The sequence below is a fragment of the Gordionus sp. m RMFG-2023 genome, chromosome 1 (genome assembly GCF_954871325.1).
Source record: "Gordionus sp. m RMFG-2023 chromosome 1, tfGorSpeb1-WG-v2, whole genome shotgun sequence".
Classification (NCBI taxonomy): Eukaryota; Metazoa; Nematomorpha; class Gordioida; order Chordodea; family Parachordodidae; genus Gordionus; species Gordionus sp. m RMFG-2023.
Genome location: NC_088775.1, coordinates 82,414,445 through 82,433,300, shown reverse-complemented (window position 1 = coordinate 82,433,300; position 18,856 = coordinate 82,414,445). Strand labels below are relative to the sequence as shown.

General features: G+C 26.9%; 1 protein-coding gene across 1 annotated transcript; it reads right to left on the bottom strand.

Annotated features, from left to right (window-relative positions):
• Nucleotides 1–2,698: 2,698 nt before the first annotated feature.
• LOC135929070 (ubiquitin-associated domain-containing protein 1-like) lies at nucleotides 2,699–12,010 on the bottom strand. Its single transcript, XM_065465601.1, has 12 exons — nucleotides 11,911–12,010; nucleotides 11,684–11,837; nucleotides 11,445–11,491; nucleotides 11,119–11,229; nucleotides 10,968–11,070; nucleotides 10,006–10,123; nucleotides 8,487–8,763; nucleotides 6,136–6,222; nucleotides 5,119–5,332; nucleotides 4,526–4,712; nucleotides 4,076–4,188; nucleotides 2,699–3,527 (listed from the first exon to the last, which is right to left on the bottom strand). The coding sequence occupies exons 1-12, from the start codon at nucleotides 11,983–11,985 to the stop codon at nucleotides 2,920–2,922; spliced, it is 2,094 nt and encodes a 697-aa protein (XP_065321673.1). The 5' UTR covers nucleotides 11,986–12,010; the 3' UTR covers nucleotides 2,699–2,919.
• Nucleotides 12,011–18,856: the final 6,846 nt, after the last annotated feature.

Genomic DNA, 18,856 nt, shown 5'->3' with positions numbered 1-18,856 from the left:
TATCAAATTAAAAAGAAATTGTAAAGATACCTTTATATTTCACGATCTTTTAATATTTGAATTTATTTTAAAAAGAATAAAAAGGTATCATTCAAGTATTAAAAGGATATCGACTTCTGTGACAATCCTCCTAAATTTAAAATAAAATATCCCCCCTTTTCTGATGAATTTTACAAGTTATCTATACGTTTCTTTACAATTTCAAAACATAGCATCTATTAATATTTCAAATTTTCTCTACCACCCGCTTTTCTAAAAATATTTTTAAACTATGGGCCCAATGTTAGAAATTTTTTAACTAACCAGCCTTTTGCAGATATCTACTCCATCTCTCAAAAAAAACTGAGCAAAAAAAAATGGCTTGAATTAGCATGGCGGGGTTAGGATTTAGGCAACTAGCAGTACAGTTGTAATTACCCATAGAACTATGAAATTTAAATGTTATGTGATTATGAATTATTTATTAAATTATATTTTTAGATTGTCGTGAAATATGAAAGTTATTTAGAAGAAAATTTTTTTATAGTTGGATGTCATTGATTTATCTTTTTTACAATCTACTCTGTGTTGCATTGCGAGGTATCAGTGTTTAATTGAGTGGGAGGTAGGAAGCTTGCGATTGACGAATGTGTGGAGATCTAAGAACAATTAGTTAGTTATAAATGTCACCAATGACAGAAGAAAATATTGATATGAAAGATCATAAAATAATATAATTAAAATTATCAGATGTTCTTTTATTCCATTTTTATAATTAAAATAGTTTATAAAAATGTGGATTAATATCATATCAAAAATGATTAGCTAACTTTTAAAAAAAATTAGGCTCTTTAATTTATATAATTTTTTTATCAAATCTTTTTCCCCGATTATAATTATATATATAATATCTCTGAACATCTTAGATTACATATCGCGTCAATCTATTTACTAATGTATCCGTTATTATTGATTTTGGATTTTTTTTTATTGTATTGTTGGTTAGTTTAATTTAAAGTAGAAAAATTAGTTTTAATTCCACGTCAAATAAGCAGAGTCAATTCAGTGCGGCGACACGGCGCCTCAGTTGAAATTTATTATAAATTTATTTGTATAAAACAAAAAAATCATTAAATAGAAGTCATGTCGAGGGTTCGCTCAATTAATATATTTTTCATTTATTTTTACAAAAATCTCAATTTTATTTATAAATTGCATAATATCATTAAAATATTTAATAATATCAAAAAAAACTAATTTAAAACAAATATTTATACCCAGATCTTTTTGCTGGACCAATTTACTTATTATAAGATAAGCTGATCCAAAAAAAATCAAATTATTTGATCCAGGTTTTGAACCGTTAAGTATAGAGGAACAATTCGTTTCAGTTTTTTGTTTGAAATTATATTTGTTCCATCTTTATATTTTTTTGAAGAAATTTATTACGGTTCGATTAAGAATTTATAGGTTATTTTCAGTTCGTTCCGCTTTTTATAAATTTGATTTTTAAAAAAATTAATCATAAACTATATATATATTAATAGTAAAAAATCTTTTTAATTTATATTTTTATATTCCTTATTTTATTTAATTATGAAGAATATTTATAATCTAATTTATCAGTAATTTGCCTAAATCTCTATTAAATTGAGTAAAAAAGTAAAAACAATAAACTTGGTATTTATATTTATTGATTAGAAGATAATAGCGATTTAAGTATAAAAATTTATAATTTAGAAATCACGAATTTATATTGCCCCCAAAGAAATTTCAAACTTAGGTTAATAATTTTAAATTAATTATTTTTAAAAACCGTTATGAACCAGGTTAAATCGGTCCAAAAATATATATAACAGTTCGGTTCACTCTTTTTATATTTTCTTTATAACGGTTCGTTCCTGTGGTTCTGTTCGAAACCCTGATTTAAACATAATATTTATTTTAAAAGATTAATAGCATTAAGGATTTTTAATAAATTTATCAAATGTCAATCTTAGAGGAAAAAATATTTTTGAGTCAATAATTAGTTTCTACATTAATACAATCGATAGATATGATTGTAAAATGTTAACTCTAGCATGAAACTTCCCTTTTATTAATCCCTTACCAATAATTCATTAAATTTTTTTGGATAAACATTAAAACGACCGATTAAGATTTTAGTCAAAATAATATGTAAGATCCAAGATAGAGGTCCAAACCTTACTGCCATCTATGCGCAAAATCTCCAGGGGTTACATAAAATTATTTTGGCTAAAAACATTAATCAACATATCTTATAACATGGTAAATTGGTCCGCCAAAGAATTCCGGGTGTAAACATTGGTTTATTAATTTTTTGATATTACTAAATTTTTTATTGTTTACACAAATAAAATTGAGATTTTTGTAAAAAAAATAAAATAAAGGACCTTCAAAAAAACTCCCATTTAATCATCCTTGTTTTATACTAATATATTTATAATAAATTGCAACTGTATTAGATACGAGCCGAATTGACGTGAAAACGGAATTAGTTATTTGCCTCCTATATCGTATTTTTTTAAAATAAAATTTTATTAATTACAACTATTTATAATAAAATAAAGAATTGTTTCTTATATAAAAAATTTTTAGCATTGTTGGTTTGTAATTTTTACTATAAAAAATATTGCAGAAAACATTATATAAAAAGAAATTTATTTTAGAAATTATAATAAACCCCTAATATTTATTATATATAATTATATAATAATGCACTGGGAGACATTATAAAAATAACTTGTAAAAAATTAAAATATATATATATTTGTGAATATTTTATAGTTATGATAATAAATATTATGTCCAACTACAGAAGAAAAAAAATTATTGAAGTGGTATATTTTTCGCTTACCATAAAAACAAAACATTCATCGTACTTTTCTAAATTATAAAACACAACAAATAATATTTTCATCATAGATAATTATTGTGGGGTATAAAGGAGGGGTCAATATTGACCCATGTAGTAGCCCCCGTGTTATTATTTTCGTTTCTCCTTCTTTCATTATTATTGGCAATGCTACTACCTCCGCTGTCTCCTCTGCTTGTATTAAAGGTATCCGGTACAAGAGTACCATAATTGTGGTTCCGGGTATAAGGAAAACGAGATGCTAGTGTGCGATTAGCACCAATGTACGTCCCACTTTGTGGTTGATAATACCCATCCATCCCGGTTCCGGGATTCGAGGTGGAAGAAGAGAGTCTTCTGCTGGAAGACGGAGGGTAGGGGTAAGATGGGGTGACCATCGTTCGGTTATTGTATATCGAGGGAAGATGCGTTGTTTGCTGTTGTGAAGGAGAATGATAAGTGTGGTATGCGTTGTAGGATGGATTGGGGTTGCTTAAATTCGATAGAGCCCTGTCTTGAGTTTCGGTTATATCATGCCAACTGCCAGAAGAACGATGGGGAATATTATTATGATACCCTAGTTGGCTTTCACTGAAGAGAGTATTATTTGGGTTATTATTGTTATTAATACTTTGAGTATGCCTATTACGGTAATTTGGGCTGCTTTGGCTTTCTAAGTAGTTGTTTTGTATGCGTATAAAAAATTATATACTTTCATAATCCTTCATTTTTATTTATTTTTAAAGATTTTGGCTTATTCACATTGTCTAAAAAAACGAAAAAAAGTTTAGTGATTAATAATTTAAAAGGTTATTGACACAACAAAATAAATCCCTACAGGAAGGAAGTGATAAGAAATGGACGTTTAAAAATTTAAACCTTTTTAAGAATTTACACGGTTTTTATAATATTCTAAATGAATATATGATAAAAATTATTTTAAAAGAATACACGCACACTATATCGAGGAATTATTGAGGGTCTATGTCTATGATTACAAGAGATAAATGGAACAGTTAAACATTATTACATATTGTTGTAAGGACTTTGGTCAAATATACCAACCTTATTGTGATAACTCAAATAATTTAATAAATTAAACTTAAATATTTTAATGAACTAGTAATTATATTTAATATAGCTATAAAATGAATATTCATTACTTAAAATTTGCTTTATAAATGAGAATAAATTTTTTTTTAAATGAGAAATGACACATACCATCCCCGGATGTATAAGGGTTATTATAAGCGGTGGTCGTGAGTGGCCAAAATTCGTCGGAACTAACGACAAAATCAGGCACGACGTCGCCTATGCGAGCTGAAAAATGTTCGCTATCATTATTTTAAATATACAATTGATAAGTAGGTTGCTCAGTAAATAAAAACATAAGTATTCGATATTTAACCCAACAATTTTTCGTGTCCAAGTTCAAAAATACAATGTATAATATAGTTAAAATGTGATTATATTATGATATTATGATTATCTCCATAACAACATGATATATTTTACCCACCTGAGTCAATTTCAATCAAGGCTATTACCTACATATCTTACTATGAACAAAACCTCCCAACTTGCCCGGTCATAAAATAAAATATATCTTATCAAATTTTTTCAATAAACATACCCACTCCATTTAATATTTCAATTTAAAAATTAACCAACCTGTTACCATTATCGGATGGGGGAACGATCGTGGAGGACATTGCGGAGGAATCAGATAGACTGTATTTTTCGGCGTGGTATATGCGGAATATCTGGCCAAGTAACATGGCGGCATCGGAATCGTTGAACCACTGGCCAAGGTTGAGTGCCTGGGTCTGGACAAAACTCTCGTACATATTTAACAGCACTTATGAGTGGCATTAAGGAAAAAAAATAGGCAAATTATAAATAATCTCATGACATTAAAAAACCAATTTATCCAGTAATAAATGAAGCCTTAACTTTCTCTTTTCTTAGTTTTTTTCTTTCCTATATGTTCCCTTTTTCCTCATTCTACTGTCGTATTTAATTAATGGATAATTATAACTTTGATAAATTTCATGAAAATAAAGATATATAAAGGGGAAAAAAAAAATTTTTAAATAAAGGCTCCAGAATTGAATGGAGAGTAATTTAAATAAGGTAATCATTTTTTGGCCTCAAACCATTTAAACTGAGAAATGTTGAATATAAGTGAAAAGGTCCTAAAATTAAATATTTTCCTTTTTATTCCTTCTATAAAGTCATTTTCTTCAAAAAATAGTATTTTATACCCATAAACATTTTGGGGTTATTAAGACCCAGCAATATAGTAGGATCCGCGAGTAACGCTTTACAGATAGGACTATTTTGGGGTAGAGTCAAAAACTCTTCGTTTGCATGTTCTTTAATGGGACCATGTTTTTCGGAAGGCAAGTGCTGTTTCAGATTTACCGATGGGAGGGCGTTAGCATCATTTCTGTTCTTGTCTTGCAACAGCCATTCACACTTAATTATACCAGTAAGAGAATACAGGTTATCATAATAATCTTTTTTCTTTAATTTAGTTCCAGGAAAAAAAATGTGGTAAAGGGTCAAACTTCACCTATTTTATTTAATTAATCCGGACTCGAAAAGTGCTTTAATAATTTGTACTTTATGAAAAAAATGAAAAGTATTCAAATCTTATGTGTAAAATTTTAACGAGTTTTATTAAAGATTTCAATAATATCATGATTTTTGAAGGGAATCTGAAAAAAAAGGAAATATTTTGGATATCGAAGGGTAATCGTTGAAGAAAAAACAGAGTGAAATCTTTAAGGATTTTGATCTTTAAAGATTTTTCTAACTGAAGATTTTTTTTTAATGAAAATACTCATTTAATGATCAAATCTTTACTTTAAAATTCCAATTATTTTTTTTGCAAAAAAAATAGTATATAAGCAAATCTTTTGTGATTTTTTACGCATAAAAAATCATTCCTGGTGAAATGTCAAATTTTTTTAAAAAAATTATTTTGATCTTACAAAAAAAACTTCAATTTTGTGATTCGAAAAAAATGATTTTTTTTTTCAAACTTTGGAATTATACAATATAGTATTCTTACAGGAATTTTAAAACATTCTAAATGGGAGGAGAATGAGTCAAAAGCGAGAGAACCATTATTATAAAATTTTTGAGAATCTGGAATCAAAACGATCTATAAATAAATGTAATGTGGGTAAAAAAAATCAATAATATTAACACTCTAAGGTATTAGTAAACCATAATTTATAAAGAAAGTTAATTTTTTATTTTCAAAATAAGCTTACAGCAGCATCTTCAGAGTTATTGCACATGGCTAAGGCTAATTGTATATCTTTTTCTTCGAACCCCATTTCCTTCAAATTTGCTAAAGCCTTTAAAATGTTTTAGGAAAAGGAAATCATCATATTAAAAAAAAAAATTAAACCATTATTTATATTAAGTTTATCAAGTATTTTATTAGAAGTGATGTCATCTGCCTAATTTTAAAAGCACGAACCGGCCCGAAATTTTTTTAAAAAGTTTTGCCGGCCCGACCCGAATTTATTTAAATATAGAAATTAATTTTCCTATTAAAAACTTAAATTTTTCAAAAATTATTATACCTTACCTATAAAAAGTTTCAACAAATAAAATTAAATGTTTTTATTTTACATAAAAAATTCGACATAAAATTGATAAATTTAGATATATTTTAAAAAAATTCCAAGGCCCGACCCTACCCGGCCGGATTTTTTTAAAAAATATAAGGCCCGACCTGAAACCCGTAAGGGCCGGGCTTACTTTTGAAGATATATAATATTATAATAAAGCGACACAATGTAACAAATTATTAATGAAAATGTTTTTGGTAATAGTGTTGTTAAACTGCCTGATTCAAAATCGATTTTTAAAAATGGCCCGATTAAGATTAAGCCATACCCAAATCGGACTGTTTAACAACACTACTTGTTAGTCTCATAGGGCTGGCAAAATTTGTGATATTTTTGAAAATATTAAATAAATCGATTTTTTTTAAAAAAAATTTAAATCACGATTAAAACCGAATACCAATATTTCAATTAATGAAGTTACAAATTTCGATTGAAAAATATCATACATCATAATATTTTTTTTTTACCTTATATGATATTTCTTTGTAAAAGAAAATTATTGAAAATATATATATTGATAATTTTGTCAAATGAAAAGACTATCAATCAAAAATTCGATATGGGTAAACCAAATTGTTTAAAAATTTAATTAGTCGATAACTGTGATTCGGAAAGAAAATCATCCATTTTCTAAAACGAATACTATTATATCCTCAAATATAACTTTCAAACCAAATTTAAAATTTTATTTTTCGAAATAAAATAATGGTGGTTTTATTATTGTTAATTTTAGCTACTCTTATTACCCAATTGGGTGTCTTGATGCGTTAGCCAAATTTAAAATATTCGTTAATATGCCCCTAGTTTAAACTAATATTGATTATTAGTTTTATGGCAATTGTTTGGTATGTCCCAAAAATTAACATTTTTAAAACTCTCCCTCTTCTTCCTTTTTATGATAGAGGCGAGTATTCAAATTATATTATGATAGATATGGTTTATTTAACCTTTTTTTCTGAGGAAAATCAATTGTTTATAACCAAATATTACACAAATCAAATAAGTAATCAAATCATTTTTAAAATGTTTGGTTATTAGACATTTTTTTTAAAAATTAATTAAATCTAAATTTAATTAGTTTATTATTTAATTATTAATATATGGTTTGTTTTTATGATCCACCATCCTAAAAATCAACATTATAATAAATTCACAGACATTTCTTTTCCTATCTCCTAACCCCCAAATATATTTCAAATTTTTTAACAAACAATGAAACCGAAGTGGCATTAGAACGTGGATAATTTAATATCTTCAACCAATATCTTATCTATCAATCATGGTAAAATTCCAGGTTATATCTGATCCGTTTAATAAAATTATGTTTTCCAATAAAATAATTTTAAAAAATGAATGATGTTTAGCAAGACCATTTAATTAATAGTAAAACACATCTTCTATAGAATCATATGGAGTGTATTCCATACTTAGAAATCTTTTTGGAAAACTAGTTTTTTCTTAAGCAATTAAATCAAATACTGATGTTGAGTGCATAAAAAGTTGCAATGCACTGTCAAGGAATTTAAAAAAACAAATAGAATATGATTTTTTAACTAGCATTGAATTAATTTAATTATAATGATAATATTTTTATGGTGAATGCTAAATATAGTAAAATAAATTTTAAATAACTGATTAATTTTTATGTCTTTATTTTTTTGGAGTACAAACCCTGGAACCTGAACCGGTTACAGAGATATTTTAATAAACCAGAACCCTTTTTTTTAGACAATTAAAGATATCAATTATTTCATGAAACAATGAAATACAAAATATCAAGTATATTTTTATCTAATAAGTAATTATTATTAGTTCAACTTATTTTCATATAAAATTTAAAAAATTATACAAGTCTTTGTCTTTAATTATATTAAGTATTTTTATCATAATTAAAATTTAATCAAAAATATTGATTTTTATTGGCTCTCGTAGGTTATAATTTTGAGAATAATTGTATATTTACTAAAAAATATATATATATTAACTTGGGGATCGGGACTAAACTGCTTGCTCTTAAAGGCCCTGAAGGCTTTCAAAATTTTTTCGGGCGTGTCATTTTCTATGGACATAATGTCGTTAGAATAATTTACGGGTGGCGCTTTTGGTGATGACGTGGCAGCGTAGTTAGGGGAATCTATAGATGTAGGTTTATCACCACCATCTCGTGCAATTATATTGTCGATGGCAGGGGAATTGTTGTCGAAATTATCGTCCATCTCGCTTCTCTCGAGCAACCATTCAGCCGCTCTAGAGCTGTCCATCCTAAATATAAAATGAATTAATATTCACAAATATAATGTGGCTATAATAAATTAGAGGCGAGCGGAAGGGCGGACGGGAGCAGAGGGGGTGAGAGATTGGTCCAATTGCCCTAGCCTGTAAAATAATTTTATACAAGTTGTCCGTTCTGACATTTGCCATTCTAAGCTTTAAAAAAAATTTCATAAAAAATATTTTACGCAAGTTTTTGGTTTGGGTAAAAAAAAATTTTATAGGGCTTCAGTTGGGACTTATGACATATAGTACTTAGACTGACGAATAATTTTGAAATTTTTATCCATACAAATCAGCTGGTGATACGCCATTACGATCGCCTGTATAAATAATCTCCATTTTAAATTTCTGAACATCTTTTTTAAAAAAAAAAAAGTTTCACCTATTTATAAATAATTCTTTATGGGAAACCAAAAATGGCGTGTCACCTGGTGATTTAATTCATATTAATGAATGAATCACCAGTTTACGGACCTACCCTCTATAATAGATATCAGAGATCTGCAGGCCAGGCCAGGCCCGGGTACATGGGCTGTATTTTATTTTTTAAATATCCGGACCAGGTCTAAAAAAAAAAATTTTTTTAAATACTCGGTCAGCTCGGGGGCAGAATATTTTAAAACCAAATATTTTAAATCGCCAGTATTAACTATAAAAATTTTTAAAAAAATGTAATATATTTTTTTAAAAAAATCTGTAGGGACTGAAAATATAAAGCCCAAGCAGAGCAAGGCCGAGAAAAATTTTTATAACTGGCTAAGCTCGGTCTAAATATATTTTTTAAAAATTACGGGTCGAACTGTACAAATGGTATCTCTGCAGGTCTCTTAAAAATTATAGATATTATAACAATTATTTTTTTATATATTGGGTTTGTAATTGTATTATCATAATCATAAGTAACATCGAATACGAATACTCGACAAAATCACCACCCCCCCCCCCTCCTCAAAAAAATCCTCCTGACAAATAATCAAAAATTAATTTTGAAATAATTACAAGGATATGATTTGATATAATTAAAATAAAAATTTGGGGAGATTGGTAGGGGTAAATATGTCATTGGGAATTTTGTACAATTATCATTGAATAATCATTTTTTTCTTGTAAAATTCGATTAAGATGGATAATTTAATAACATTCCATTGTTCTTTTTTAAATAAATAAATCCCCTAAATTAAGAAATAATTTGTGAATCATAATATCTTATAAAAATATATAATATATAACTTGTTTAACAAGAGAGCCTTGATGGCTAATTTTTCGTTAAATCCCATTTCAACTAATCGACTTACTGAGGCTTGATTTAAGCCTTCACTTGGATTTTGTGCTGGTGTGTTCAATTTATCTATAAATATTATACATTATAATTGATCTCATTTGTTCTTACTTACAAAGAATGCCAATATATTTATATATATTTAATAATTTTTTAATATGACGAAATTTTAGCAATAAATAATAATCTTGGAAATGTATTTTAAAAAAAATCCAATAATAATGAGATCATATTATCAAGTAACCACTGTCTTTAATAAATTGCATGATAAAGAAGAATAAAAATGTCAAATGATATAACTCATGATGTTCTGTCAAATATACAACAAAAAATTAGCAATGATTAAAGAATGTAATGCAAGATATCTAGAAATCAGCAGCCAATCATGAAAGGCAATGATATTCTGATATTTTTTAAACTATTAAATCATCTATTGGTAGTGTTGTTAAATGGCTCAATTTTAGCTGATTTTTAATAATGTTTAGCTCAATAAGATTTAGATTATAGATGACATAATTCGTACATCTATTAGCGTAATCTCAAGCATCTGGAATTATCGGCTAATATATGGAGTTATTTGTTTCCTAAATTAGCCTAAATGGAGCCTTAAAGCAACACTCAAATTCAGGTATCTTCTTTATTAGTGTTGATAAATTGCTCCATTATCAGCAAACATTAATTGGCTGTTTTGAAAATTAAGCCATAAAATAGCTTTAACTTTAAGGATGAGCGATTTTGGAATGCTAATTTTTATCACTTATTAATATAATCTCTATAAGGTATGTGATAATCATTAAAAAAACATCATTTTTATATAAATATCTATCTTAGTTTAATGCAATTTATTAAAGATCACCTTATCTATAAAATTAAGTTTCAAATTTAATCAAATATATATTTTTAAAAAAATAACCATGATATTGTTGGAAAATATGGGATGCTTGAGGGTTTAAACATAGTAATCGATGAGATGTCTGTATTAAAGTTATCAAAACCCTTTTTATCTCAGTTTGAAACTAAAAACATTAAAATATATTAAAGAAATATAAATAATAAGATCATACATCTGATGCATAAGGCTTTAATTTTGGTGTTATATTGTTTAAATCTTTTTGTGGGAGAGTGGCTGTTGCTATAATAATTTCTTTCAATGAAGGGCCTAATGGAAAGTCTTTCTATTGTTCCAAATTTTTGTTATATTAATATATTTGTTATTTTATAATATTTCAAAATGTTTAATTGAAGGATTCATTCACTTTTATAATTAGAGAAAAAATATATGTTAATTTTTAAAAAGCATATAAACAGCTGTGAATTTTTATCTAATATAATTTATATTATTCTTATAATAATTTAAGAAAAATTATAAAAAGAAAAAGAGATAAATTACTTTATCATCATAAAAAACGGGAGGCTTTTTGATTAGAAGTATTTCATCTATATTTTATGTATTAAAAATTTAATTGATTATAATCAATAAAAAAGATATATATATTTATATTTTAAAAAAGTTATGAGTTAAATATCATCCATTTAGCAGTAGAAGATTTAAAAATGAAAAAAGGGATTACAAAGATTAGTATTATTTTAAAATTTAAATTATAATGATATATATACATATATATATACCTAAATCTCTGATAGACTCTTGCGAAATCGTTTTTTGATCATCTAGAGTTCGTGATTGTTTAATGTGTAGTAATTTAAAGCGAATAGATGCTCTCTGTTTCTCAGTAGGATTTTCTAAATAAGCCCCAAAATGTCCTAAGGCCATAAATTTGAGCTGTAGTAAAATTATACAATTAAATATATTATAAATTAAAATATAATAATATTAAATAAAAGATTTATGTAACTTTTTCTATAGTTGCATCAGGCTCAACATTTAGTTTACAAATATCCCCTTCTTTATTAAAAATATTGAGTTTCATATGATATTTTAGAAAAACTATTATGTTTACACAAGGAACATAATATGAAACTAATATTATATATATCCTAAAACTTGGTATAAGAGGAAAAATAATAATAGGAAGTTAAATACAAAACATCCCAAGTTAGATTTAAATCCTTAGAGAATCAAAATATAAAGGAGGAGTATATAAAACAAATTAGAGAAAAATTTCGAAACTTAAAGGACTCTGTTGACACTTTACCCACTTACTATGGGAAAATATTCTTGATATTTTCATTAAAGCAGCGTCCAATTCTTTACTGGTCAAGGGCAGTTACCTGGATTTGATTTCAGCTGAATCAAGGAAAATGATTGCAAATCTTGTAGGAACAGGACATATTAGAATAGAGTTAAGTATATTCTCGAAGATATCCGTCATAAATTACGAAGAGATAAGAGAAAATTTCTTGAAGACCAGGCAACAGAAATAAACAATTTTTTTAATACTAATGATTCATATAAAGCTTTCAAATTACTGAAATCGTTTATGTCATTCAAGAAATAGCAACTTTTTAAACTCAGTCAAGATACCAAAATGGTTACAGATCCCATTAAGCAGGTAAAAATTTGGATATCTCACTATACCAAATTTTCTAGTGAGGAAATTTAATTCATTAAATAATATTTCAACTAATTTAATATCAATGTCTCATACTGACTATTCTAACCTGCCATTTTAGCATAACTCACTACAATATCTCCCCCAACGACTTCTACCTCTAATTTTTGGCCTCAAAAACCAGCACTCCCAAAACCTCAACGACCTTTAACTTTGAATTTTAGCCTCCAAAACCAGCACTCTCAAAACATCTACGACTTTCTTCCTCAAATTCTCGATCTCCAAAATCAGCATTCCCAGTATTGGAACCCCATCCACATCATTTGATTAAGCTTCTACATACCAAAGTTCCTCTGCCTTTAACTAATGGATTCTCCCTCGATTTTCTTCTGATTAATGTCCTTCTACCTCAAACTTCTGGCCCCTAACACACCCACATAGTACCGAGTTCCCATCTATACAATCTTCACTAACTCAAACAGTAAATATTTCCAATCAAAATCCTTCTACCTCAAACCTCTGGCCTCTAACACATACACATTGTACCGCGATCTCATTCACACAATCTTCACCAACTCAAACAATTAATACAGATAGAACTCCCTCCACCCCCTATCAAGAGTGAAATAATAACTAAAATAAAAAAACAAGAAAAACATAAAGCTTGCGGGCTAGATAATATACATAGAGAGTTTTTTGAAAACTGACCCACTTTTATGCGCGGAGATCCTCCTCCCAATTATTACCAGAGTCTGGAGTGAGGGTTCTTGCCCAAGTGATTGGCTAACAGGTATCCTTATAAATTTATTAAAAACACAAAGTCCGAAATGTCTTGAAGACTGGAGTTAGATCTCACTAAATTCAGTAATCTATAAGATATTTGTTAACATTATCCTAAATAGATACAGATCATTAGTGGAATATGATTACGTAGACTCAATAGTAACGTTTCAGAAAGGGGCATAATGAAGCCATTCTTGCGTTTAAAATCCGAAAGATCTATTATACGGAAAAGACAATTGATTATTATCGCTCTTGATTTCAGAAAATCATTTGATTCAATTATCCATGCTCGTTTGTGGAAGGTCTTGGAAGAAGTAGGCTCATCAACACATCTGATAAATTTGATAAAAATTCTTTCTAAAAATTACTCTGTCCACTTAATTCATGCAGGGAAGAAATCGCTGAAAATCCCCATAAAAATTTTGAAGCAGGGATTGTTTTATCTCCCATTCTATTTAACTTTATTACTACTTATAGCATAAAGAAAGCCAAAATATCTTGTACTGTTCAGATGCCCATTGGGAACCTTAATATTCTGGCATTTGCAGATGATTTTTGTCTAGTGGGAGAATCATCATTCACCCTCGATTTTTAGTTAATAATATTATCGATGAAACTAGATTCTTTGGGTTAGAAATAAACATTAATAAAACTAAACCTCATCAGTCACCCCTTCGCATGTGAATATAGCGATTCAAAGGAAGTTGATTGCAAAAGTTAAAATATTTAGGAGGAATATTAGACAGGAAGGGAAATACTAAACATGATATAATAATCAAATTAAATAATGCTAGATTAAAATATATTTCTCTAATGAAAATATGGTCATGAAATCAAATATCAATACCATCGAAGATCCGTCTATTCAAAGTTCTAATAGTTAATTCCTTGTATAATAGAATCGAAACTTGGAGTGACACTAAACATGATAAAAATAAGATACAAATCTTTTTTAATAAATGCCTTAGATATATAATCAAAACCTTCTTCACACATAATACAACTAACTATATTCTTTGGTCCAGATGTTACACTCTCCCAATTTATAAAATAGTAGAATACAGAAAAATAGAATTAGTAGATCATATCATGAGACAAGCTCCTAAAAATTTTATACGTAGCACTCTTTATTATATCCCCTGAGGATTCACCTCTCAACTCTTCCTAACCTATAAAAAACAGTTTGGTTCGGCATGATAAATAGATCTTTAGCGGATATAGTTATTACCTGGGAATTCATTAAACGAGCTTCTGCTGATAGGAAAACCTATGAAAAAAATTCTAAATCTTATTTATGAACATCTGACGAATGTCTGCTAATGTAAACCTAATTTTAAAAAAGTAAAAAAATAAAAGAATTTTGTTAAAAAAAATAGTCTATATCCAATATTATTCCATATAGATATTATAAGTAAGTATACTCCTTAACTGTTAGCACTTAATAAATAATATTAATATACATAAAAGTAGTCAATATTTAATATGATATTTTAAGTTATATTAAGAAAGTTCTCCAATATTATTCAACTCCTAGTACTTTAAGAAATGTTATTCAGCTTCTATACATATAATTAATGTCTGTTGAAGGAATTTAAGAAATGATATTACTTTTATTTAAATGAGAACTGATTGAGATAAAACAAATTTTTTTTTAAGTAAAGATATTAAGATACTTCATGGTTATTATTAGTTCCAAATTTAGTCAGTTATAAAATAATAAGGTATATTAAGGTTATTTAAATATTAATAAAATTTATCTAGATATTTTACTAAATATTTAAAATACGTAGATTTAAAAAAAAAATTTAATAGCTAAACGGAAACTCTAAATAATTAAATAATAACTATTTTGTATTTCGAAGAAATAGCCTTCTTTCCTTCTTTTTCTTTCTTATCTTCTTTCTTTTCTTTTCTTCTTATCTTGTTAGGGTGTAGTTCCACTCTTTTATGTAAAACTACTGAGTTATAAGGTTTGTTGGTATCCTTAAGAAAAAATCGTCATAATTGTTTGGAGGGTAGGCCTTCATATAATTCACGTTCGCTCACTTTGGGCAGGTCTGTGACCAACGTGCTTGATATGATATGATTGATTTATTAAAATGTGTGCAATGTTTTTATTATATTATTTCATGAGATATTTATTCAAAACTTATTTATGTAAGAAAATAATTTGCCCAGTAATTATTTTAAAAAAATAATGGTATTTAAAATATTTTTGGAGAAATTTTAACTAGTGTTGTTATATGGCTCGCTTTGAACCGATTTAATTAATGGTTAACTTAATATTTTAGGTAGAAAAATATTGCCCAGGCCTCGAGATTTTAATCCAAACCTTTTAGCAATATGAACAAAATATTTAAAATTGCGTAATATTTTTCTGGATATAATATTGAGTTAACCATTTTTGAAATCGGATATTGCCATTAAACAACAATTTGAAAGTTGCAGATATTTGTCTCCTCCAGGAAAGGGGTGGATGAGAGAATAATTTCGCATGCCCCGCAAGAAATTTGTAAAAAGTCGAAACTATAACTGAATATTTGTCATGGCAGCTTAGAGCTATGCCCTTTTGGTTTAGCCGTATGCCTTCTTGAGTTCTCAAATTTTATTGTTATTTATTTATTTGTTGACTCTGCGAATTTTACGGGCTATCTAACAATATTTAATAATAAAATAAAACTACTAATGGATAATATTTAAGTTTATTTATTTGTTGACTCCGCCATCTTTACGGGCTATCTAACAATTTATAATAATAAAATAAAACTACTAATGGATAATATTTAAGAACAAGAATTAATCTTGTTATATATATATATATTTTAAGTTTAAGTTATACATTAATGATAATTTATTTTAGTTTTAAAGTTTTGATGTCTTAGGACATTAACAAAAATATCATTAACACGATTTATATTTAAACTTAGTTTTTGCCAATTATATTATATCTTTGTTTTTTTTAATTTAAATTCAGTTTATATCACCCTTTAAATTACATTTTATTTATTATTGCATAACTTAAAATAATTGATTTATTACTTATTGATAATATTTAAATTGTTGATAAAAAATGATATATATTTTGAAACATGATTTAATAAAGTTATAGTTAAATATTTAAAATCTGATTTGATGACAATTATAGAAGTGTTAAATACATTAGTCCTCAACCACACCAATTCTTCTTTATATAACAAATCTTATTGTTTAAATTGTCCAAGAGTGTAGGTAAATAATTAGTCACCTCGGTAAGAGTTCAACACAAGTCAGTCAAAGCTGCTTGATAAATAAATTAGAAAGGGATGGAAAAAATTAAATTGCTTAGCCTTAAATAAGGTAATCAAACGATCATTTAAATGATATTTAAAAAAATTATTATATTTTTTTAAATGGGAATTTTAACTAATATCAAAAATTACCCTGTCATAGTTACTGCCAATTCGCGGCCAGGTGTACTAATATAAAGAATATATAATATATTTCGCTGAGAATCCGTGCCAACTTTGAATTAAGGGTTATACCTGTAAAATAGAAATTAGAGATCTCAACGGCTAGGATCACTCAAAATCCCAAAATCTGACGTGCAAGTCTGGATAACTTAGCGTAACAGGATTTTTAATGGATGCGAACCCCCCTCAAAAACTTATGCCTGCCACCCTAAAAAATTTTCAATATCTTCGGCGGTGATATTCCCACATTAATAATTATATACCGTACTCCCTTCATAAATTTTAAAAAGAATTACTTAAATTATTTTAGCGCTACTACCAACTATCAAAAATTGTGTATACAAAAAAGTTATTTTATGATCAATTTCAAAAACCCTTTATTTACATTGAATGCATCATTATAGTATATCGTTTGGCATGAATAAGAGTTTGTTGAGAATTTCTAACCCTTTTATATTACATTTAAAAAGATCACCAGAAAGTGGTATTTGGAAAATAATGCCTATGATTATATGCAATTATAAATTTGGTCGATGATTAGCAATATTATTTATTATAATAGGTTTATAATAAAAATATTAATTTTTACATGAATATATTTTATTTCATTTAAAAATTTAATAGACCACTCTTTCATAAATTAATTTTAACCCTAAAGGCGCCTGCCCTACCCCCTAATGGAAATGGATGCAAACTGTTCACCCCCACGCTCATTTAGACACTGAGGTAGCTACACCATGTGCAATTATATATTTCTGAAGCCTTGAATTTTTTACAATTATAAGCTTAAATAATGCAAATTTATTGTTGTTTATGATTCAGGTTAACATTAAAATTGTTAATTATTGTTCCGATTAACATTAACATTGTTCATTATTCAATTAATATCTTGTAGTTGATACACAGAGAAAGTGATAAAAACATTTAGTTTAAATATTAATTTAGTTGAGATTTCCTCCTCTCTCTATAATTTTATTTTTTAATTATAATTTTTATGATATAAGAAAAAGGACTATTTCCCTTGGATTTATATTTTTATGTTACATTAAATCCCTGCTTCATAATTTGTACTATATTGTTACATCAATTACATGATTTGATATTTTTACGAAATTGTCCCTCCTTTAAAAAATAATGCTCCATTAACCCTTGACCTGGGAAATAATCAAATGCCCGAATATTATAGAATTCGGGTGGCCGATGAAATCTGGCTCAAAATAAATAATTGGATTTTTTAAAATATTATATAATAATAATATTATTTTTTTTTGAAATGTTATTACGTGACCTGTAAAGGATAAACGTGTCGTAGGTTTATGTTATATTTACTTTTATCTACATTTATAAGATATGCCAATCAAATATTCATTTGCATGTTGATTTAAATAATTTATTTAAATTACATAGATATTATACTTAGTTTTTAAAAGATATTGTATTATGTGGATAAATTATCCTCTTGTTATTTTCACCATGTTTGTTGATTTTCCTAAATAATAATTATTAAAAAAAGAAAAAGAGATGTTTTTCTTTACATCCGAGTTTATATAGATATTTTTATGAAATATAAATAGCCATGGTGGATTTCAATAATTATGAAATATATTTTTTGAAGTTTTTAAATATTATTTATTTCCGGACATGGCTTCGTTTTATTTTGGACTTCGTTCCACCATATTAATACAAATATTGCGTATTCGTTATAACTTTCAATTAATTATTAATTGAAAAAACACCTTTACTTTATTTATTTATTTCTTCCTTCCTTTCTTCCTTCCTTCCTTCCTTCCTTCCTTCCTTCCTTCCTTCCTTCCTTCCTTCCTTCCTTCCTTCCTTCCTTCCTTCCTTCCTTCCGTTTCAATGTAAATTTATAAAAAATTATAATTTTGTGTAAATTATTTAAAATTGTACGTTTCAATACACTTTGACTTCTATAAATTTCAACGTTTAGCGTGTGTTTGTTTATAAATGATATAATAAAAATGATATTAATAAAGTATAAAACAACAATAAATAGTAAAATAATAAATCATTATATATTATTACATCTATTATTC

Bases quoted from the DNA above. Each gene is read 5' to 3' on its own strand.
- LOC135929070 (XM_065465601.1), bottom strand. From the start codon at position 11,985: ATGAAACTCAATATTTTTAATAAAGAAGGGGATATTTGTAAACTAAAT. The intron at 11,838-11,910 runs GTTACATAAATC...ATTTTACTACAG, and splicing joins CTGATGCAACTATAGAAAAA to CTCAAATTTATGGCCTTAGG. The intron at 4,713-5,118 runs GTATAAAATACT...GCCACTCATAAG, and splicing joins TAACCCCAAAATGTTTATGG to TGCTGTTAAATATGTACGAG.